The sequence below is a fragment of the Gymnogyps californianus genome, chromosome 1, assembly GCF_018139145.2.
Source record: "Gymnogyps californianus isolate 813 chromosome 1, ASM1813914v2, whole genome shotgun sequence".
Classification (NCBI taxonomy): Eukaryota; Metazoa; Chordata; class Aves; order Accipitriformes; family Cathartidae; genus Gymnogyps; species Gymnogyps californianus.
The window spans coordinates 132770969-132794545 of NC_059471.1; the positions used below are offsets into that span (position 1 = coordinate 132770969).

Sequence of the window (23577 nt, forward strand, 5' to 3'; positions counted from 1 at the left end):
GTATCCTCTTTGCTCCCTATGTAAAGAGTTTAGGCAGATATGCGGCTCTAGACCAGATGCAGCTTTTGCTCAGGGTAAGAAAGAGACCTTTTAGCTAGCCAGGCTTTGAGCCCTGAATGCTATATGGGAATCAATCTTTTAGGGAAGATTTTGTCATATTTGAAACAAAACTTGTTTCTCACATCTGTCTAACAATGTGTTTTCTTCTACCCTGGGAGCAGTGGAGTGAAGTGCAGCAGATGATAAATGGTACCCCGGTCTATATGTACCAGGACTGCAGTGTGCTTTCCGAGGGTGACACTGATCACTGGCTTCGCACCAACTGGATTTATCGGGGTGAGGCAGCCTCCCGCATTTATGTGGAGCTAAAGTTTACTGTGAGGGACTGCAAGAGCTTCAAAGGTGAAGTGGTGACCTGCAAAGAGACCTTCAATCTCTATTACATGGAGTCTGAACAAGATGTCGGGATCCAGTTCCGCCGCCCGCTGTTCATCAAGGTCCGTAGAGCTGAGGGTGAAGACTGAGTCATATCTTTCAGCTTAAACTAGTCATATCTTTCAGCTTAAACTAGGTGTGTCTGGCTGGCTGGGGGAGGCCAGAAGAACCAGCATCTGGGGAGAGGCATGGATAGTAAGCATTGTCCTTAGAATAAACTTTGCCTCCAGTGTCCTCTGTGATGCTCAGAGCAGTCTTTGCCACAGGAGACACAGGAGTTTTCAAATGAGATCATACCTCCATTCTGCGTAACCATTTATTTAACTGGACACCACGTAGGTAAGGATTCTAAAGGGTTGTAAAAGTGCTGGATGGTTACACCAATTTTTAGAAATAGTAAAGCAGAGACCAAAGGAATTTGACTTGCCTTAGGTAATAAAGCAAGATTAGACCAAGTGAAGAACAGAATTGAGTTCAGGTCTCTGTGCTCCTAATCATTTACTCTGATTGTTATGAGATACAGGGTCTTATTTTCTAAAACTGGAGGTGATGGCTTGCTATAATGAAATTCTCCCTTGTGTGAAAATATTTAGCACCACTATATTTTAACTGCTGTTTCCCCCAACGTAGTGCCCTCTTGCCATGGAAACATTTGAACTGCAGAACAGGGAACCTCAGCTTTTTTGTAGAGGAAATTCTATAATCCAGTTCTGTCCTAAAAGAAGCCACAGACCTAAATTATGTGACTGCCCTTTCCTCTGCAGTTTAAATGGCATGTGATGAAAACAAAGAACAGTAAAGGCCACCACAGGCAGAGCAGGACTCTGGTAACTGATTCCCCTCACTCCTCAGTGCTCCTCCACCTCCCCTGCAGCCTACCACGTGTGCGATACGTCCACAACGCCTAAACCTGCGTTATGATCCCACTGCCAGATGCAGCTGCTGTGCAGATCCTTTCATCTGCCATCCAACTACACGGAGCGGGTGGTGTCATGCAATGGGGAGGGGCCTGCAGTGGAGAGAATCAAGTTATCAGGCTCTCCCTCTGAGAAGAAAGGCCACCCCACCTGCAGTCCAGCTCTTCCATATCACATGATGACATGGAGGCCATTCCCATTTGCCCAAGCATTGAAAGCATCTCTCACCCACTCTCATCCTTTGTTTGCTGAGGCAGTGGGAACGTAAAAGCATGGGAGCATTTTTCACCCAAGTATCTACAGTGCCAAAATACGTTGAGTGCTGCATGAGAAGCACCTTGCAGTAGATGATCTGATCTGCATCATTACAGCCTAGAAACAGGTGGCTGTAATTCACTGGTCAATTTAAAAACACAACTCTAAGCGGTGTTGTGATTTTACTGCATACAATTTGCAAACAAATTAAAATATCACGGAAGAGAGATTTGCTCCTTTAGGGGCAGTTCCTAAAGACCTCTGAGATCAGAGACCCAGAACATAGGGTACTGTATAAGACCTGTGAATGACTGCAACGGAGTTGAAAGGAGATGATGGAAAGTATGGAGGCAAGAAAGGATGCGGTCCTCACCATTAACACCTCTTCCAAGTGCAAAGAAAGCATGCGGTGCACTGGCATTAGAAGCAGTTGACCCTACAGCCTCTAAAAGGCTTTAGTGTAAAAGAAGTTTGAGAGGCATAGGTATCTATCTCAGCTGCTGCTGCCTGCTCAGATATTAAAGCTGTTGTCTTTTTCTCTTTCACTTAGCTCAACACTGTGGCAGCAGATCGAAGTTTCACAAGCAGAGACATCGAATCGGGCGCCATGCAGCTGAACACAGAAGTGTGCCCCATTGGGAAGCTGTCTCGCCGGGGCTTCTACTTGGCTTTCCAGAACTCTGGGGCTTGCGTAGCGATGGTGTCTGTCCGAGTGTATTACAAGACTTGCCCGGAGGCAGTGCGGGGCCTGGCCCGTTTTCCAGAGACACTAGCAGGTTCAGAGGGGCTGACAGAGGTGCCCGGGGTCTGTGTGGAGTACGCAGCTGAAGAAGTGGGCTCTCCCCCCAGGATGCACTGCAGCACTGACGGGGAGTGGCTGGTACCAATGGGCCGATGCCTTTGTGCTGTGGGGTTTGAGGAAGTCGATGGGAGCTGCGTAGGTGAGTATGCAGACAGACACTGGCTGTAGGCCATGGGAGAGGTTCCAGGGAGCTAGAGATCAGAGCATCTGTAAGCATAAAGTGGGATCAGGGGCGTTAGTGTGGTCTGCCTCTCTCTTGCCTGCCCTCTGTGCCTGCCAGGTGTATCTTACACCTTTCCTCCCCTCCTTAGCTTCTCTTTTTTCAATTGTGATTTTTCTCCTGATGTGTCAGGTGTAAGACCTGCACACACCTCTTCACTCCCTCTTGGGCTTCATCCAGGAGCCTTCAGCTCTGGAGCTAGTTTCTGCGAGCTGTAACTGTGTGATTGACACTGACTGACTCAACAACTGGTTCCCAACCCTTAAATGGCAGCCTTGTTCTCTCAGGGCAGACGGGTCAGATGCATGGAACAGTGTACTTGTCCCGTGACTAGAAAGCTGAGAGCTGGAGGGGAGAAAGTTTCTCCTGTGTGTCCCCTTCTGCTTGGACTGGGACGGCTCTTCTGCCATGGGAAACCACGTAAAGCACATTGCACAATACCGTCGGTGCCTGGCTCACTTCTGAGGAAGAGCAATTAGCAAGCATAGGAGTCACTGGGGTACTGGAACCACAGAGCGAGCCAGGGTTGTTGGAGCAAGCAGTGCAGGGCTCTCCCTTTGCCACAGAGGGGACAAGATTCAGCTGCTTAGGGCAACTTTGTGTTTGTCAGGGGAGAGGATACGTGTGGTGTTTTCAGGGATATGTATTACTGCAGAGAGGGAGGTAAAAGCACATCTCCGCTCTTGTCAGAGCCATATGGCACAAGGCTAAGGCATATAAAAAAAGGAATCCATGCACTTCTCTCAGGGTCAGCGGGTGCCCTGTCTCTCTGCTTTGTTCTGCCTTTGCTCTGCTACAAGGATTTGGTGCCTCTATGAATCCCCACTGCTTGCTGCTCATTTCACTTGGCGAACTGGTGAAGGTTGAAGCACAAGATCCTTGCCCTCCTCCAGCAATCCCCTCTCCTTGCACAGCCCAGCCAGTTTTTCCACTTAGGTGCTACAGAGCTCTCCCCGCCCTCCTGAGAGCACTCCCCTGGGAAGGGGCAGGGAAGCTGTCACGTCTGGACAAGCCCTGACTGCTATCACAGCATAGGTTCGCTCTACATGTGTGCTTTTATCCCACTCCGCCCAAGTACAGCTGCAGCCAGAAGTGTCTTTTGTAGGATCAGTAGGGACTGGGGAGGTCTCCCAGGAGAGGAAGGGAAGAGGGGAGAACCTAGCAGGGGTACAGAGACGTACTTCATGTCCAGAGCAGTGTCTTATTGGAGGATCAGAGGAGAAGGTGAATGTAGGTTGCCTGCTGGGGATATCTTGGGGTCCTCTCCCTCAACGGAAAAGACCAGGCATTGTGCAAAGGACTGGGAACAATCCAGGTCAGGATAAAGACCGAGGTCACAGATTCTACTTTGTCCTCAGAAGATGGTAGGACTTCAAACATGTAAAGCGGGACAGAATGGAGGAAGACCTTCTGGCAGTGTCTTTTGGTTCTGAGTTTTGCCTTAAGTAGGAACCGAAAAAAAGGAAAGCTGAACCCTTGCCTCGTAACAGGGAGGAGAACCTGACCTCTGTTACAGGACAGGAGGCAACAGAAAGCCAGAGGTCAAGGTTCTTAACTAGTTAACCTCTCGGTGAATTCCCAGCCATATAGAGCTCTGCTGGGTACATAATGGCTCAGCCATCCCACGATCCTAGAAAAACTGGGCCTGCCCAGAGGATTACATCTCAGCCTCTCGTAGCGTTGCAGACTTTGCTGCCGATAAACCCAGAGCTCCGTGATTAACTTCCTCAAGTATGTAATTTACTGTGAACACAAAGGCTGGCTGTGCCCCTGGTCTGTGTTCTGGTTCCTTGATGGGCTCTGCAGGGTGGCAGGTGAGCCAAGCTCCCTGTCAGCTCAGGTCTGGCATCTGCAGGCTGCCCAGTGCTTGGTGGCAGTCTCCCGATGAGCACCTGTAGGAATAAGGAATGCAGGGAGGGCCGCAGCCATCCTCTCTGCCCTCTGCTGCCTGGCGAGCAGTGCTGAGCAGGGCCTTTCCCAGGCCTGTTTTTCCCATCGTGTCGCCTGGAGCAGGTGCCCAAGGGCCGGGGAAACCATGTGCCGGGGGCCGCAGGGGCTGGGCAGGAGCTGAGACTGCTGGCTGCGCACCTCCCCCGCCGGCTGCGCTCTTGGGGGAGCCGAGGGCAGCCGCTCGTCTGCTTCTGCCCAGGGAGCCCAAGGCCTCCAGGGAAGGGAGGCAGGCAGCGATGGGAGCCGGGCTCCCCGGCCTGCCGCCCGCCGCGCAGCGCCATCTCACCCCCTCATGTGGCAGGCCCGGGCCGGGGCCCGTCGGCGTCTGCTGCCCCCACCCCCGGACCCGCCGGGCGCTCCGGGGGAGGCTTCGCACCGCCTCCGGGGCGGGGCCGGGCACCGCGGCCCCAGCGGGCGCTGGCGCCTGCCCGCCGGGCCGGGGCCCGCAGCCGTGGGGCGCCTCGCCGGTGCTGTGCAGCCACCTGGCGGCTGCTGCTGGCACGGCGGGTGCGTGGGCCCTGGTTGCCGCGGCGGGGGAGCCGAGGCGCCGGGCGCCGCCGCCGCCGCCGCCGCAACGCTTCGTGCGGTCAGGCGGCGGCCGGGACCCGGGGGCGGCGGGGCGGGTCGTGGCGGCCGGGGCCGGGGGCTCCGCCCTGAGGCGCCGGGGCCGCTCCCTCTCGGGCCCCGGGGGCTCTGCCCGGCTGCGGGGCTGTGCTGTGCGCGCCGCTCCCAGGGCGCCGGTCGGGGCTGGCCTGGGCTTGTGTGGCCCGCCGGCCCTAGACTGGATGGCCTCATGCCTGCCGCCCGCGGGAGCTGCCCCCTCGCTGCGCCCCGTCCCTCCCAGCGTGCCCGGACCCGGGGCCATGTTGGCGTCTGGGTCGTGCAGGCAGCTGAGTGCCTCCACTCCTGGCTGCGCCTCCTGCCCCACTTTAGTTTACTGATCTAGACGCAGCCTCAGGTGATGTGACCCGGTCCGGCTGGGTGGTGCCTGCCCGGTTAACTCCTGGGTTTGTGCCTTTGCCCAGATGTCCCCTGTGCAGTTCCATCCCTGCACTCTTGCTCCCTGTGGGGCACTCTGTCTCCCTGCAAGGCAGCTCTCCTGCTTGAAGGGGCTCAGCACCGCTGGTGGGTGAAGCAGATGTGGACTGTGGGCTGGAGTGGCACTGGAGCTTTGGCCTGGAGGAACAGAGGCCTAACAGAGGCTCTCTTGGGGTCGGAGCTAACTGTTCTTGCAAAGGTCCCCAAACCCAAATTTCCCTAATTTACTTGCTGACTGGTCTCAGCCTGATAATAAGAGGGTGTGTATGTTGTCCCATATTTATGGCAGGTAGTATTATCCAGGGAACATCAGAACCTCGGTGTTATACGAATCTGTGGCCCTGCACTTCATTTGTTTTTCATGTTCCTGTCAAAGCTCTCCTGACCCAAACCGATCCAGTGTCGGGAATTTTGAAATCTTACGCTCGAGCAAAGTGGCAGGAGGCCACAAAGCTTTCCTCTTCACTCCAGCATGTAGCAGTGTTCTCAGTCGTGAGCAGCCTAGAGGTCAAAGTAACTTTTCTTCTTGCCTATTTCTCAAGGAGATGATTTGATCTGGAATATAAATGGAATCTTTTTGGGCTAGGGACAATCAATGCTTGAGCCTTTTAATTCTTTCAACAGCCTTTGCTATCATTGACCACATAGTTGCATGATTGTAGCTCAGAATGGTAGACTTTCCTAAGTGGTTCTGTTATTTCCCCGAAATTGGAAAGTGCTGGTTCCTTCTGCTTCTTGTCATTATTTTTCCTTTCTGTGCTCTTTAGGCTTCACTGCTGCAAATCCTTTTGGCCTGTGTACTGTCACAGTATCCTCAAATGGTTGTGTGATGGTATTACTATGCAACTGGTAGGCCAGTTGTCATCATCCAGTGTTAATGGAACAGTCTGCCTGCCATCCCAGGGCAAGAAGGGGGACCAATAGGAATGAGATGAAGCCACTTCTGTGATGACAATCTAGAGAGAGATCTCAACGTAGTGAGAATAATGACTCTTCCTGAAACTGATGGTGAGGAGTCTTGTTTGGCCTTTGTTAGTGGAAATTTTTTTAGGTCCCTCAGGTGTTCCTCTGTGTCACATAGTAGGAATGGGTGGATTGTTTTTTGTCTTCTGGTTAAAGGATCCTATGCTATGCTCCACCACAGTAAGCCATTTGTGTCAGGCTCCTGAGCAGATGGCTTTCTCTGTTGGGATCTCCTGAGGGATTACACAGGACATTGTTGCTTTTGTAGTGCAATATAAAAAGGGTCATTCCCTCAGTGCTCAAATTAAATGCAAGGTGGTAGCCGTGGCATAAAATTAGTGTATGCATTCCTCAACCATCTGATTAGTGATAGATTGTTTGTTTCTTTAGTTTAAGAACGTTTGAGAGATTCATTTAGCACAGACCAGTAAACCATTAAATTCACAGGTTACTTCAACCTCCCTCACTCATTTTCTCCTTGCTACACACCTATAGAGATGAAGCATTGACCTTGAGATAACTGGTAGACAGACCAGTGCTTCTGTAGATCAAGCTAATAGTAATGCAGCAAAACCAGTGTGTCAGATGTTGTACTTAAGAGAAAGATGTGGCAGCTTATTTTTGTAGGACTGGAAATAGAAAGCACGTGGCACCTATTCTCTTGCAGTCTGTGTTGGCTCTGTAGCCAGTTACACTCAATGCTGTTAGGCGAACTGATAGTTATCTAGATATTCCCCAGGGCCCTGCTAGGTGATGCTCTGGTACAACACTTGAAATCAGAAAAGATGCTTCTGCTAAAAAGCCCACTGGCTATCCCATGTGAAGTCAGCAAGCAGAGGACTCTAAGGAGAACAAGGACTTGGAGCTAGTCTTTACAGCTCTTACTTATGGTGTGGAAAGCTTGAAGGGCAAGGTGGGGACCAGTCTGGCTTTATGTTGAAAGAAGTCTCTGAGGTTGACCAGCTTCTGTTTTCATACGACATCCATGAGGAATGAGATCCCCCTTCTTCAGTCTACAAGTCCTATCATAATATTGATCCTACCTTGAGTTTGCATCTCCTCTCTATCTGCTCTGAGAAGATGATTGGTCTAGGTGACCTCCAGGGGTCCCTTCCAACCTAAATATTTCTGTGAGCTAAGAAAATGGAAGAAAAGCAGGCAGATAAAGGAGTGTTCAAGAAGCTGAACAAAACTGGCAGGTGGCTTCTTGTTGATCTTGGTTTATTGTTGATCTTATGTTGACTTGTTTGTCTCTTCACAGCCTGCCAGCGAGGATTCTACCGTCACTCCCTGGAGACTAAACGCTGCCTGAAGTGCCCCCCCAACAGCTTGTCCAATGAGTCAGGGGCTACGTCTTGTTCCTGCAATGCAGGCTTCTACCGAGCACCTTCGGAGGGCCAGAACATTGCTTGCACCCGTGAGTCGCAGATAGAAAGAACAATATCTATACAGACTGGGGGATGAATTTATTGAAAATAGCCCTACAGAGAAGTTAGGGATACTGGTGGGCGAAAAATTAGATATGAGCTGGCCATGTGCGCTTGCAGCCCAGAAAGCCATTTGTATCCTAGGCTGCATAAAAAGAAGCGTGACCAGCAGGTCAAGGGAGGTGATTCTGCCCCTCTACTCCACTCTGGTGAGACCCCACCTGGAGTACTTCATCCAGCTCTGGGGTCCCCGGTACAAAAGAGACATGGACCTGTTAAAGTGAGTCCAGAAGAGGGCCACAAAAATGGTCAGAGGGCTGGAACACCTCTCCTATGAAGAAAGGCTGAGAGAGTTGGGGTTGTTCAGCCTGGAGAAGAGAGGGCTTCGGGTAGATCTTATTGCGGCCGTTCAATACTTAAAGGGGGCATATAAGAAAGATGGAGAAAGACTTTTTACCATGGCCTGTAGTGACAGGACAAGAGGCAATGGTTTTAAACTGAAAGAGGGTAGATTTAGATGGGACATACGGAAGACATTTTTTACAATGAGGGTGGTGAGACACTGGAGCAGGTTGCTCAGAGAAGCTGTGGATGCCCTGTGTTTGGAAGTGTTCAAGGTCAGGCTGGATGGGGCTTTGAGCAACTGGATCTAGTGAAAGATGTCCCTGCCCATGGCAGTGGGGTTGAACTAGGTGATCTTTAAAGGTCCCTTCCAACCCAAATCATTCTGTGATTCTATGAACAAGGAGATGGGAGGAAACAAAACATTGGGAAATGGAGATAAGAGGTCAGAGAGGGAGAGGCTGGGGGGACAGAGGGCTCCATTCAAAATGCATCAGCAGATGGGAAACTGCCACAGTACTTTGGGTATTAGCAGCTGGATCTAATACTTTCTTTCATGCTTCTTGTAGGCCCCCCCTCAGCTCCCCGCAATGTCAGCTTCTCCCTTATTGGCACGCAGCTGAGTCTGTGGTGGCAGCCACCCAGCGACCACGGTGGGCGAAAAGACCTGACTTACACAGTCTTCTGTCAGCGCTGCCATTTCCTGTCATGTGAGCCGTGTGAGGCTGGTGTGGTGTTCTCCCCCAGTGCTTCCGGTCTCACTAAACCTGCTGTGGATGTGGACGGCCTAGAAGCTTACACCAACTACACATTTGCTGTGGAAGCCCATAATGGTGTCTCAGGAATGGGACCTGCTCCACAGAGAACTGCTCCAGCTGTCTGGGTCGCGGTTGGACATGCAGGTTAGCAGAAGCAGAGAGAAGTTCTTCCTGCTCATCAGGAAAAGGAAGAGGAATCTCTGTGAATGTTTAAGCTTTCCTCATCTTCTCCTTCTGTCTGCCACATGTGTTGGTATGGTATGATAAGGACTCTAAGGTACCTCTGCTTCTGGCATGTAAAGTCCATCAATCATATTCCTTGCAAGTCAAAGCAGCAGTAATCATTACCCACCAAGAGCTATGAATCCACCAAGGACTTAACAGAGGTGAGGAGGATAAAGCCCTCCCTGTCATACACTGGTGTAGTCCAGCCTAAGTATTGTTACCTGTGTGACAGGAAGAACAGGGACTGTGGTGTTAAATATTTCCCATGAGTCAGATGATAGTGCAAAAAATCCGGCCAAACACAACAGAAACCCTGCTGTAACTGAAAAACAAAAAAAGCTTTGAAAGCATGGAGAAATGAGGATGTTAAAAACATGCAAGTTCTTGACACATTTCTGTAGTTTAGCTTCAAGCTGGCTAGTTTGGCTGTCCTGTGAATACTTTCCAGAGTGCTGTGAAATGTGATTATAGAAAAGTGACATCGCAGTGCTCAACAGCCCTTGGTGCTTTCCCCAAGTTCTGATTTAGTGACAAAATAAGACTTTTCTTCCTGATGCTATGCGGGGGCAGCACAACTCTGAGCTAGAAAAGCAGAGCTACTTTGGCTCGCCTCATCACTTCCTGGTGATGATGAAGGACAAGGAGAGAACCCGGCTTGATTCTTCAGTCCTTGCAGACTGTTGAGAATTACCTTTTTATTCATGAACAGCATGCATTTGCAGTCAGCTGAGAGATTTTGAGCATTGAATTTCACTGTACCCTTATGAAATGGAGCTGCCTTCATAAATCACATAGGATAGTTGTGTTACTGCTGCTGTAAGAGCATAAAATCCTAAGATTTTTATTTCAAATTGAACACTTCCAGTGCAGTGCTGGATTAAATCTAATTTCTTGGAACACTGATTTTGTTTTGAGGGCCAAACAAAGTTATGTTTCCACTGTTGGGGTAGAAGCATACTATTCACGGAAAGCAATAATTACAACCGGAGACCTCATTTCCCTTTCACCACAGAAGAGAAAGATGAGGGAGTGGCAGTGGCAGTGAGAGTCAGTTCCAGTTGCATGGTATGACCAGGGAAGGAAAGAGAGAGCTTCTGGTGGAGAGAGGGCCTAGTTTGCATTATGTTTGTATTTCTGATGTTCTCTGTTCTCTCCCCTGCAGCTCCAGTGACAGTATCCCAGTTTATCCTGACACAAAGAGACGACAGTAGTCTTTCTGTTTCTTGGCTTGCCCCACGGCAGCGCAGCCGGACCTCAGTGGAGTATGAGGTCATGTTCTTTGAGAAGGTGAGGCCTGCCTTATCTATTCTTCCCCCTTTCACCCAAAGGGGTGGAAGTGTCCTCTTTGTTCAACGTGTGCTTGTTACTTGACCCTGTTTGATTTCTGCAGGGAGAGGAGGCACGTTACACAGTGAAGCACCTTCTTGAGCCAAATGTCACTCTGAGAGACCTGCAGCCAGACACAGCCTACCTGCTTCGTGTGAGATCCATCACACCCCTCGGGCCAGGGCCCTACTCCCCGGAGCAAGAATTCCGCACTCTTCCACCAGGTAAAGGACAACCACTGGTATCTCATTTGGGAGAAACTCATTTCTCCATCAGATTGTATATTCACCTGGTACACGGATCTCTTTCTGTGTTTTGCTAGCTGTAAGGCACAGACACCACACTCCTGCGTTCCTTGTCACCAGGGCCAAGCTGTTGCTTTGTAAAAATGTAGAACAAGGAGATACTTATCCTGTTTCCTTGCTGTCATATAAAATCCACTTGTACTTTCCTATTCAGAACTGATCACTCTCAGGTTTGTGTGTTGTACTGGCAAATTACTTAACAAGCTCTTCATCTAGTTCTCCTGAAAGACATTTTGATTCTGGCTAATGTTTCTAAGTTTGAATGTTAGCAAAATGATTACCATACGTCTCCTTTTGTGTGAAAGTTACTAGTGAAAAGGAGAACTCAAAGGACCTCACCACTATTTTTTTCCAGCTTTATAATTTCCACTGTATGTAGTCCAGCCCCTGAATGTAACTCTGCCCAAAAAGATGGTATGTGCTGCTGAAAAGAAGTTCTCCACCAAAGCACAAAGTGTAGAAGGCCAAGCTATTGAAGCCACAAGAAGACCTTTCTCCTATGTCAAAGAACATCCCATACAGGCCTCACATCCAACCTCCTCTTTCCCTGGGTTACCCAGAGACTTCCACTTTATCAAAAGTTTTCTGTCATGGAGTTTGCTCTCTCTTCATTCCGCACATTCACAGATCCTCCTATTGACCCTATGGATAATTTTAGAAATACATCCATTGAAATGATGCCTTTGAAAGGCTAGTTTTATTGTAATGAAATAAGGACATGGAAGAAAGCAAAAGCATACCTTAATGTAACTAAATAGTTAAGTTAACTGTGTAAAAGGTGATAAGGAGTTTTGATACCATGACTGGAATATAATTTAGATTGAGCTGTTTTTTGGCACCAGGAGCTTTTGGTAAAATTTTCATGAAGTTGCAGTGCCAAATGATGATGACAGAAGTGATCTTTAACCAATAGAATAACATACTGCAAAGGTTCTGTGGAAAATACGTAAGTTAACATGTACCTTAGACGGTTTTGATTATAAAAGGACATGTTAGAAAATACTTTCATCAAGATTATGCTTTTTTTTAAATAAAAGTTGATCACCTCATCATGCCAAGACAAAGGTATTTTGAATATGAAAGGGATTAAAAAGAAGTGCCAGCAAGGTGTCATTTGGTGGGAGTTCTTTGATAATACTAGCAGCATTATTTAGCTGTTAATGGTCTAGGGATATTAGTGGAACAAGATTTGCAGAGAGAGGCACTTTTTTTTAATCTGAATCTGAGAATTTAGATCCCTTAGTTTCCTGCAGAAGTGCTATGTACCTAAAAGCTTGTTCATTTTATTAATGAAAGATATTATTTCACCTTCCAAATCTTGCCTTTTTGATTTTAACAAAAAAGAACATAAGCTCTGCCTCTCGATTTCTTCTTCACTAAGCTGGTGATTTTTAATAATTTTAGTGGGATGAGTCAGCATCAAATTGAGCAAGAATAACAAGTGTTAATTAGGCTTTACAGATGCTGACCATTGGACTGGATGTTAGGAAACACTTCCAGGCACAGTTGTCTGTGTCACACAAGCTGTTCCTTGCTTTAAAATCTGCTCATTTATTGAAAGAATTTCTTTAGGAATTGTCTTTCTTCTGGATGTTTTCCTAAATCTCTTTAGGGAAATATTAAAAAATGTAGATTCTCATTAGATATGGATATGGACACTTTTCATTAATGTATTTTTAAGTTTTTTAAACCGTTTTTTAAGTTGTGGGAAATAAGGTTTAAAAACACATACTTCACCAACAGAGGTCATTTAGCATTTCCTCTGGTGAATTCAAATATACTGTATGGAAATGGATGGCTTTAGCTTGAGAATCTAAATGGAAGAAGGCAACCTGTGTTATGTGAACACTATCTGAATGCTATCCAATCACAAAATGAAACCACCTGATGCTTAGTTTTGAGAAAGCAGGAATATGATGTTAGACTGCAAGTTCATAAGTCAGTATTTGCTTGTTTCAAAAGTCCTAAGCAGACAGTGGCTTCTGTCAAGGTAATTAGGCAAAGGACCAACCCCAGATATTGATGGAAGGGGAGGGGGAAATTAATTTTGTAAACAAGAAGAGAGTCAAGTTAGACTGCTGGGGAAAATCATGTCTTTGCTGTGCCATAGTCTAAATCAGCTACTGAGCAGGAAGAAGGGTCTGATCTGAAAGAGGAGTTGGAGAGGAGTGGGAGGGAAGGAACAGCTGTTCTTCGTTTTTGAAAGTGTCATGGAATTTATGTGGGAAATCAGGCATAGGGATAAATTACTCAACTAGAAGACCAAGACTGTAGATAAGAGTCAACCAGATACCCACCAGAAGTTGCTCCATGCACATAAATAACAGTACGATAGCACTCAAATCTGGTGGCTCTGCTGCCTGGAAGACAAATGGCCGTAGCTTACCTAATACCATTGGCTGGTAGAAGCTGGTTGCTGCATTCCAGACAAATAGTTCTTGGTCTTTTAAATGATATGGCCTTTCTCTTTGTTCCTACAGACACGGGAGCTCTGTCTGGTGGAGTTATAGTCTCTATTATCTTCGGAGTTCTACTATTTTTTGGGCTGCTTCTGGGACTTCTAATCTTTCGGCGAAAGTAAGTGTTGGGTTTTTGGTATTGAAAAAGGTATAGATGTAGGAATAGCTGAGCTATGGGAGCTTGAGAAAGGGAGGGAGGCCCTGATTTCTCACAGGATATTGGATAAGTAGAGGTTAGTTAGAGAAGAAAGAGTAAGACCAGTGTGCTGCGGCAAGATGGAGAGAGTCTTTTGATTAGCAGGATTAGAGGGATTGATATGTCTGTAAGACAATGCTTGCTGCTGAGGACAGAGGAAAATGTGTTGATTTCTCAATTTTGTTACAATCCAGCACTCTCATACTGTTATCATGACAGATGAATAAAAATACTGTTATAGTACAATCATTTCTATAGCTGCTGATCAATTAAGTGGGCAATACATGTATCCAGTCATTTCAAACCATTTTCCATATACCATTACTTTAGTGGTCCTCTACCCAGATACAAAATTCTACTTCCTTTCTAAATGTCTAGAAGGCTGCTATTGTTTGGTTTTAAGAAGATCAGGTATTGTACTGGAAGTGTACAGAAAACATAAAATAAATAGAAATTAATCTGTAATTCAGCAAGCAGAAGGATGAACAAAACGACTTGCATGGAAACAAAACTCCATTTCTAAATGTAAACGAAGCATCACGTTTTCTTGCTAGGTGTACTCTACCAAGTAGGTGAAGTGTCTGGTTCCACTTTGCTCTGCGCTACCCTGAACTCTGTCCCTGACCAACTAGGGCAGACACCCTGGAAGTCTTGCTTTTCTCTTTGCTATCTGCTGACCACTTTATTTTCATGACTGCTTCTTATGTTCCAGGCAGGCTCGTCGGAGACAAGCACGGCCAGATTACAATACTTCAGGCTTTGACCGAGGTGAGCTTCAAAGGGGTAGTAGAACCAGGGAGAAGCCTGGAATGGGTTGGAAGGAATGAAAAGAAACAGTAGTTTCAAACCAGACAGTGGCATGGATTTTGTGATGTAATTTGCCTCTTCCCATAACAGCTCTAGGCTTCAATGTATGTTTGGTAGATTTGTTTACTGCCATTGTCAGAATCCCATGTCCAAAGAGTTGACAGGTTAATTTGCTCTTTTGTTTCCCTTTACCATAGAGAAGGTCTGGTTGAAGCCCTATGTAGACCTACAACCATATGATGACCCCAGCAGAGGGGTACTGGAATTCACTAAGGAACTGGACGTCTCTTGTGTCACTATGGAGAATGTGATTGGAGAGGGTGAGTTACTTGTTGCTCTCTCCATCTTTCAATTCTCCCACACTGTTATTTTGCTGCCTGTTCCTGAGTTCATCTGTGACCTTTTGCCTCTGGTTGTCCTCAGGGGAGTTTGGGGAGGTCTATCGTGGGTCTCTGCGGCTCCCAGGGAAAGAACGTATCGTGGTTGCCATCAAGACCCTGAAGTCGACATATTCAGACTCACAGTGGTGGAATTTTCTGCGTGAGGCAACAATTATGGGGCAATTTAATCACCCAAACATTGTGCGCCTGGAAGGAGTTGTCACCAAAAGTAAGAGTGTGTGGGAGAGAGTCCTGGAATGACAGCAGAAACTGGCACATTTCTCGAGCCTTTCTTAGAGAGGATGCTGTCAGAGAGGCTGTGCTGGGAGAAGACAGGCATTGTCACGTTAGCCTATGGCAGAGAATGAGGAAGGAAGGAGAGGTATGGATTTCCAACAGTCATGAGACAGTGTTAGGAGAGGTCTTCTTGGGTTGGTGAGTGAATGAGAAGTTGGGGTAGTGTAAGGGATACTGTAAGGTTATATGTGCGACACAAGGAGGAATACAAAATCATTGGGGGAGGTCTAAGGAGAAGGGTCAGCCAGCTGTGCCAGTGGAGTGGGGATGTTGGCTGGGGTTGGATATGGTTCTCTGTGTTGGGGCAATGTGGAGAGCATTGAAAGGCAAAGAGTCGGAGAATTGCAAAAAGCCTGACAACTTCTTGTCTTCCTCAAGGGAGGCCAATGATGATCATCACTGAGTATATGGAGAATGGAGCGCTGGATACCTTCCTCCGGGTGAGAGACTCCAATCTGTAATAGGCTTGTGTACTGCTGGAACTTGCACTTGACCTGGATTTAGGACCCAAAAAGAAGACTAGAAATAAGATCCAGACATCCATTTACTTTCTGGTCACTAACATTTCCAGTCTCAGCAGTTGAAGCTTGATGCCATCCAGTTTGCCCAGTGTCCAGAGTGCTGTCTTTGGTAGTTGGAGTGCAGGTGCCTAGTGATGACTCTTGGAGACCACCACCAGTCCCTTAGTGAGAACGTGTTGGGTCCTTTGGGCTGCAGCATTGCCTTTTTGCTTGTTCACCAATGCCCACTTTTGCAAGTTGATAAGGCCAGTAACTAGAAACCAAGCAGACTGATGTCACTTAACCTCTTCTCTCACTTCTTCTTCCATGCAGGAGAATGAGGAAAAATTTAGCCCTGTGCAGCTTGTGAGCATGCTGCAGGGAATAGCCTCTGGCATGACCTACCTTTCAGAACACAACTATGTGCACCGGGATCTGGCCGCTCGCAACATCCTGGTAACACGCAGTCTTCAATGCAAGGTGTCTGACTTTGGTCTCTCCCGAATATTGGAGAATGATGCAGAGGGAACCTATGAAACCAAGGTAATGCAAAAACAATCTCTCAGTCTTGTAAATGAACTGTAGTCTCAGGGGGATTGGGATTCTGCCAGATAAGAATGGCAGAATTTCTTCACAATAGGAAACACCAGGCCGGGGGAAGATTTGGATGGTAAATCTCTGAGGAAAATCCATAGTAAAACTGCAAGTCGCAGTGTGGATGATTCAGAAGGTGGTACTTTTCTGTCTGGAGTCCATGTTGATTTTGTTTGCTAAGAGATTCAGAGGGATTGTCGTTTTGAAATAAGAAGCAAAATAAGAGGTCTGATCTTTTGGACTCAATTAACTAAATCTAGCTTTGAAGATAGCCCTGCTGTGATGAGGGTTTTGGACTAGAGACATCTACAGGTGCCTTTCAATGAAAGTTCCAGTGATTCTAATGTCTGGTGTCATTCAAAATAGGGCTGTGATTGGTGTCAGGCTTTTACTCCCACAGCAGTGGTTTTGTGTAGCATTCAGCTGAACAGATGGCTTAAACTCATTCACTTTCCGAGAATGTTTCTGTCCTTTTGAGAAATTTCCCCAGGGGTGGTTACATGTCACTTCAAGTGAAGTAGGCCCAGTCCTTGAACCACTTTGTAAGCTCCTTGCATGAAAGCACTGGAGAAATACAACTCAGTGATACATGCTGGATACACTATGTCTCTGCTCTTTCACAGGGTGGTAAGATTCCCATCCGATGGACAGCCCCAGAGGCCATTGCTCATCGGATTTTCACATCAGCCAGTGATGTCTGGAGCTTTGGAATTGTCATGTGGGAGGTGCTGTCATTTGGTGACAAGCCATATGGGAACATGACCAATCAAGAGGTAACAGATGCTGAGCTCAAGTGCTGATTTAAAAAAATAAACAAGGCATGGAGGCCCAACTTTTGTAGATCTCCCTCAGCATGCAGTCTTGACATTCTTTTGAACACATAACTACTATGTCTCCCTCCCTGCTAAAAATGTTCAGGTGTCAACAGCAATGAGCCAAATTAAAGACTGGTTAAATCAGCCATGGCCTTTGGGTCTGGAGATGCTCTCTGTTGGTTTCTTTCTCTCCTTCCTCTGGCTCTGGAGTATTATGTCTGGTCTCATTCTAGGTTCACCACATCTGTGAGGTTAGCACATGCTGTTGAAATTATTCCCCAGAGTCTGGTTCCCCTTTTCTCACCGGGCCTGTGCCAGGATCATTTGGTCCTCACTTCTCATGAACACATGCCCTGAATGGCAAATGGGAGCTAAGCTAGTAAAGGATTCAAAGTACATGCATATGCCACTTCACTTTTTGATATCCCTTAGGTGTCCTGATCCTTTGCTGTGCTGCCCAAACCCTACTTCATACACGTGTAAACTGCTTCAACCCCTCCCCGACTGCACACTGTGCAAAATGGTGAACTGCCTGCTCCCAGCCCCACAGAGGTCTCTGGCTCCTTTTTCACACTCTCTGCTCTTGGCCAGATTTCTCTCTGTCCTCTGTGCAGGTGATGAAAAGCCTAGAGGATGGGTACCGGCTCCCCCCACCTGTGGACTGCCCATCTATCCTTTACGAGCTCATGAAGAGCTGTTGGTCACACGATCGGATAAGGAGGCCTCATTTTCAGGAAATCCGGGCACAGCTGCAACATTTCATCTCAAGTCCCCAGCTCCTCCGGCCTGTTGCAGACTTTGATCCCAGGTAAGCAGGCTATCACTGGAGGAGGAGAGGTTAACTGCGAGATTTGCACCTCCCTGTCTCCAGCAGGAGGAGAGGTAGTGCTAGCAATGCAGGCTGGCAAGAGGCACCTTGAATGCTCTGTGTGCAGAAGACAGTAGTCATCTCTCTCTCATGGTGACAGAGGGCATAGCCATTGGCCTGGGCAATCTGACCTCACTGTGCAGAGAGCAGATAAGTTGGCCTAGCCCTGGCAGAGGGTGCTTGCCCTTTAGCTACTATCTCATAGTACTGGCCATTTAAGGTAGTTGCCTGACTAATGAGGGTTTTATCTGTCTTTAGGGTAACACTCCGGCTCCCCAGCTGCAGTGGATCTGATGGGATCCCCTATCGATCCATCCCTGAGTGGCTGGAATCCATTCGCATGAAGCGCTACATCTCCAACTTTCGGACTGCTGGCCTGGACACCATGGAGTCCATTCTGGAGCTCACTGCTGAGTAAGGACAGACTAAGCTCCCACAAGGCACCCCAGGCTATGCTACAAATAGCTGTGTCTGTCCCTGTGCTATCTGAACAGGCACTCATATTTACTTGGAAGGCTTCTCTCCATCCTTCTCTATATAGTTAAATGGAAGCGGACTGGCTTCTTGCCCTAAAAGGGAAGAATTAGCCCAGAAGAATTGGGATCAGCCCAACTATGAGACTAATTCCCTGTCCATGCTTGAGGCTTTTCAGGGGCCTGAGCTGCTCTGAACTCGCATCAGACACAAACAGCAAGGGGAAACAATAGATGGCAGACAGTTCTCTAACCTGACCATCTCCCCACCCTTGTAGGACTTTGTAAGATGATTTTCTGGCCTTAAACTCCACACGGGCTAGTGATATTCCCCCCCACATCAGCCAGGCGCTGTTCTATCATAGAGCAAAGTCCTTCTGGGCTCCTTAGAAGGACTCAGGTCAGATGCTTTACCAATATAGCCATGTTCCGTTGTAGGGTCGGCGATGTATAGCCAGCTCCAACCAGGACAGTTACATAAATGAGCAGGCACAGTGCAGGGACACACCTGCTAAAGGGTTGAGACATGGCCCATATCACAAGCTGACATGGACACAGTCCTGATTTAATGGGAGCACAGGCCTAGTCACGAGGTGGGAGAAACCAGTTGACTGGGTGGGCAGAGGTAGCCAGGGAAGGGCAGGAACACCTAGAAGTTTCTTCCCTCTAGAGAAAAAGTAGGCGTAGTAGGAGGCACTGAGGGAAAGGAAGCTTTCTGAACTAATGCTTGGTAACTGTTTCTGCCCTTACCCACATCCCAGTCCCCAAGGAACAGCAATTCATTTTTTCCTTTCTTTTCCCATTTCTTTCAGGGACTTGAAACAGATGGGAGTGTCACTTCCAGGCCACCAGAAGAGGATCTTGTGTAGCATCCAAGGCTTTAAGGAGTGATCAGTTGTTGCTCTCTTAAGCTTGCTAAATGCCCATTCTTACCAGATATCACTTGGAATCATTCCTATGGCAATTGCTTCCAAATGAGTGACTGGGACAAGCAAAGCAAAACAACCAGAACTGAAAAGGCTCATGAGGCAGCACCACCTGCTGTCATTTCTGTTCCCCCTTGCTTTAGCTCTACAGCAGCCATCAGTACGTTTCAGAGCACTGGTCTTAGAAACTGTTCTCAACGCTGTCTTCTGTAGTCTGTTCTGTGCAGCACTAAGTAATCCCTGTAGTCCACATACTGGAGTTTCAGACCCTCAGTATATCACATGGAAACATAAGGATACATACAAAGCAGGTTGGGGGTGGTGGATAATGTTTTAAGATTGGAGATGAGGGTTCAGATAGACTGGGACACTCAGGGAACATGCACAAGGACACAGACATGTAGAGATTGGGCCCATTCACTCCCTGGCATACATCCCTTCTTACTTCAGCAGCCTTCTGTCTTCCTTATTTTACAACAGGAACAAACTATTCAGTCTTTCACAAGGCTGCTGGTAAGGGATATATTTTTTAATTCAGCTATTCTAGCCTTAAACACCAACTCATGGTGTACTTTGTTCTTTGGAGAAGTTGGGAGTAGCAGCACACCCTGCTGTAACTTGTGTGATCACCTAACCTCAGCATGTTGCTGTTTTGGACATGCACACTTCAGTGGGGAGATGTACATCTCTCCAACCTGCTTAATACCTTTACTTGTGCCATGGACAGAAAACCCTTTAGGTACTCATTTTTCTCTGCCCCTTTTTAAAAGGGAGAGTAGTCTTGTTTGGCTGGATAGGGTATTTGTAACAAAAATGTGTAGGTGGTCTGTCTTATTCCTTCTCTGTGGAGGAAATATTATTTATCAGAGCTCAAGACAGTTGTAGACTGTAAATAATATTTTGTAAATAAACCTGTGGCAGAGCAGGCTGTGTTGGAGTTCTTTGGCTTATTTCAAGTATGATTGGGACCTTTACTTTAGCATATATATTATAAGTTCCAGCAGGGTCCTTACATGCATGTTTAGTTGTTTCAGCCAATGGTCTTTGTCCATCTAACTGCAGATTTAATGTGGAAATGCAGTTGCGTTAGGATTAAAGGATACGCAGCTTCAGACTTTTTTCCTGTAAACCCACTTACAGCTGTATCCATCCATTAGCCAAGTCCGTCTTTTTACAGTTCCTGAGTTTATTCCTAAACCACGAGAAGTATTAGAAGCTACTGCTGTAGTTTGATGAAATACATGTGAGTAGTACTTCCTTCTCCTGCTATTCTGCAGGAGAAGGAAGGCCTGTCCAGGGGGGAAAAAAAAAAGAATCATCTCACACTGATGTTCCTAAGACTTTCTCCTACCTGGGAAGAGTAGTCACCTCAAGATTTATTTTTCAGTGCTTGAGCTAAGTCTAGGTTGGTGAAGAAGGTAAGTGCTAGCTATTCAGCAATCAGTTATTTGCTGTAGATAGCTATCAGTGTTTCCATAATTGTATAATGCTCCAAATTCTTAAGGCTATAAATTAACATTCGTGCTCCTGGGAAGGTCTTGCTTAACCATAAATGACAGAAGGGTTAAGAAGCAGAGATCTAAAGAACTGCAACTTAAAGCAAGAAGGCTGGTTTCTAGTCAACATGAGAAGCAGCAGAGTATACACAAGGAACCATAGTATACATGTACCTCAGCTACTCAAGTCACTGCAACTGTAGTGAGAGATACAGCTGACAAGATAAGCTCTTACTGTGAGTCTTGTTGGTGTATCAGTAAGTTCGGTCTTAGTAATAGGTGTCTTTAACGTGAAGTATAGAAGATAAATAAAGTTGCTACATGGCAGATATCCAGGCTAGAAGATAAGCCCTGATGAGGCTGACACAAGATTATGAGCTTGTGTCATGCATATGTAAACTTTAGCCTATCCTTGCAGATGATAGAAAATTGGGAGTGGTTGATACATCAGATGGTTGTGCTGCCATTCAGAGGGACCGTAATAGATGGGAGAAATGGGAGGAGAGGAGACTCATGAAGTTGAACAAAGGGAAATGCAGAGCCCTGCAACTGAGGAGGAATAGCCCCATGACCAGTACATGCTGGTGACTGACTGGAATGCAGCTTTGCGGGAAAGGACTTGCACGTCGTAGTGAACAGCAAGTTGCACTTGAGCCAGTAACGTGCCCGTGTAGCAAAGGAGGCCAACAGTATCTGGGCTGCGTTAGCAACTGCATCACCAGTAGCTGGAGGGAGGCAATTCTTCCTCTCTGTTCAGCATTGGTCAGGCATCCAGAGCATTGTGTCCAATTTTGGGCTCCCCAGTACAAAGAAGGACATGAACTTACTGCAGCAAGTCCAGTGAAAGGCCACTATGATTTTGAAGGGATTAGAGCATCTGACATATGAGGAGAGGCTGAGAGAGCTGGGACTGTTCAGCCTCAAGATGAGAAGGTTTGGGTGGCTCTTACCATTGTGTATAAATACCTGATGGGAGGGAGTGAAGAAGAGGGAGCCAGACTCTCCTCAGTGGTATCCAGTGAAAGGAGAAGCAGTGGGAACACATCAAAATACAGTAAATTCCATCTGAAGGTAAGAAAAAACTGTGAGAGTTGTTAAACACTGGAACAGGTTAGCCAGGGAGGTTGTGGAGGTCTCATCCTTGGAGGTATTAAAAAACTGACGGGGTACATTCCTGAGCAACCTGCTGTGGTTGACCCTGCTCTGAGCAGGGAGGTCCTTTCCAACTTCAACTGTTAGGAGCTGCTGAATCAGCTGGCCTGATAGAGAAGAGGCTGCTCAGTTCCATGTCCTCAGGTACAGCCAGTAGCAAGCCTGAGCATGCATTCCCAATAGGCACTCATGCACACAAAATATACATGTATATAATATGTGCATGTATATATATGCACACATACTGTACATGACTGGCCTGAGGCAGAAGACACAGCAGTCATGCAAGCACAGCACAAACAGCCTGATCCTATTCCCTTCTCTGGCTGATCAGGATGAACCTGTTAGCGGGAAATATATGCATATATACTATGGATCCCTCTAGTGTCTAAGACCAGCTATCCACTAGCTGGCTCCACGATCTGGAGCCTGAGCTGGTCTCCTCACTTGCTGGCACCAGGACATACGAGTCCTCAAGGCCTGCAGCCCCACTCCAGTGGTGGGCACTCGGACCCCTCACGTGCGCGCGTGCACACACACACGCCCTGCAGTAATTAGCCTTAGACATTGGCTCTACCCAGCAGCTGGCCCCAGGATTCCCTGGTCTCCCAGTCACCTCACACACAGATGCAAACTGTTCTCTGGTAGCTGGTATAGGCTTACCAGTAGCTGACTTCCAGACCCGAGAGTAGCTGGCTTGGACCTCCTGGGAGCCCTAGCAGCTGGCTCTCAGACTGCTCTTTCCAGCATCTGGCCAGGCTCACAGCTATGCCAACTCATGGCTCTCAAGTCTCTTACCCTACTCACTCACCAGCTACTCTGACTTGATTTTTGCTAGTGATTATGCGTGGACATACACACCCAACACAATATGCATACACTCAGGTATTTCCAGTTGCTGGCCCTTAGATCTCCATATGCACAGAATGGAGTCCCTTCACACAGGAAAATTAAAAAAAAAAAAAAAAAAAAAAAAAAAAAAAGAAAGAGTTTAGCAAGAAGACGGGACAGACTGCGCTGATGACACACAGGGCATGGCCAGACAAGTGTACTGTGTACATGCAGCCAGCCCCTTCTGTGCCCTTTTCCCCGTTTTCCCATGCTGCTTCCTCTCCTTGATCACTCCCTTTTCCTGCCTTTGATCCTGCCCCTACACATCCCATAACAAGTGTTGTACAGTCCCCAAATGCTCTTCCCCTGCACTCCATGCCCCTCAGAGGGACTAACCTCCCCTTAATCTGCAAGGTGATCCAGAGAGCCCTTCCCATTGACTCCATGTCCCATGGACAGGTTTCATACCCAGGCACTGGGGCTATAGTCCTCCAATAGCTCTGGGAGGAGCTGCATTAGAGTGCTTCTCTCCGGTCATTGTTTCTCTCCTCTGTGCTCCCTGGTGGTTGTGGGCATGAGCTTTTAATCTCATAATCTAGAAACAACCACTCAAAACAATGCCTACAAACCAGCAAAAACTCAGATAAGAAAAAGAAAGCAAATGTACAATTTGTTTATTCTTTGCTCATCTTATAGGAAACCTCAATGCATTTACTGGATCAATTTGCAAGGAGTCATTGAAGATTTTCCCAAAACTGGCAAGAGAACAAGAGTAGGTTTCATGTCTTTGAAGTGTAGAAGCATTGATGCTACCACAAAC

General features: G+C 47.2%; 1 protein-coding gene across 1 annotated transcript in view; it reads left to right on the forward strand.

Moving 5' to 3' along the window:
- EPHA1 (EPH receptor A1) overlaps positions 1-20189 on the forward strand; it is a 37447-nt gene extending 17258 nt beyond the window's left edge. Inside the window, exons 3-18 of the mRNA XM_050915598.1 lie at positions 222-497; positions 2158-2548; positions 7842-7997; positions 8919-9251; positions 10495-10619; positions 10723-10882; positions 13444-13540; positions 14331-14386; positions 14623-14745; positions 14849-15034; positions 15481-15542; positions 15936-16145; positions 16820-16969; positions 17626-17819; positions 18138-18293; positions 19165-20189. Of these exons, the coding sequence (XP_050771555.1) occupies positions 222-497; positions 2158-2548; positions 7842-7997; positions 8919-9251; positions 10495-10619; positions 10723-10882; positions 13444-13540; positions 14331-14386; positions 14623-14745; positions 14849-15034; positions 15481-15542; positions 15936-16145; positions 16820-16969; positions 17626-17819; positions 18138-18293; positions 19165-19243 (2754 nt within the window). The 3' untranslated portion in view covers positions 19244-20189. The remainder of the gene's footprint in view (positions 1-221; positions 498-2157; positions 2549-7841; positions 7998-8918; positions 9252-10494; positions 10620-10722; positions 10883-13443; positions 13541-14330; positions 14387-14622; positions 14746-14848; positions 15035-15480; positions 15543-15935; positions 16146-16819; positions 16970-17625; positions 17820-18137; positions 18294-19164) is intronic.
- Positions 20190-23577: the final 3388 nt, after the last annotated feature.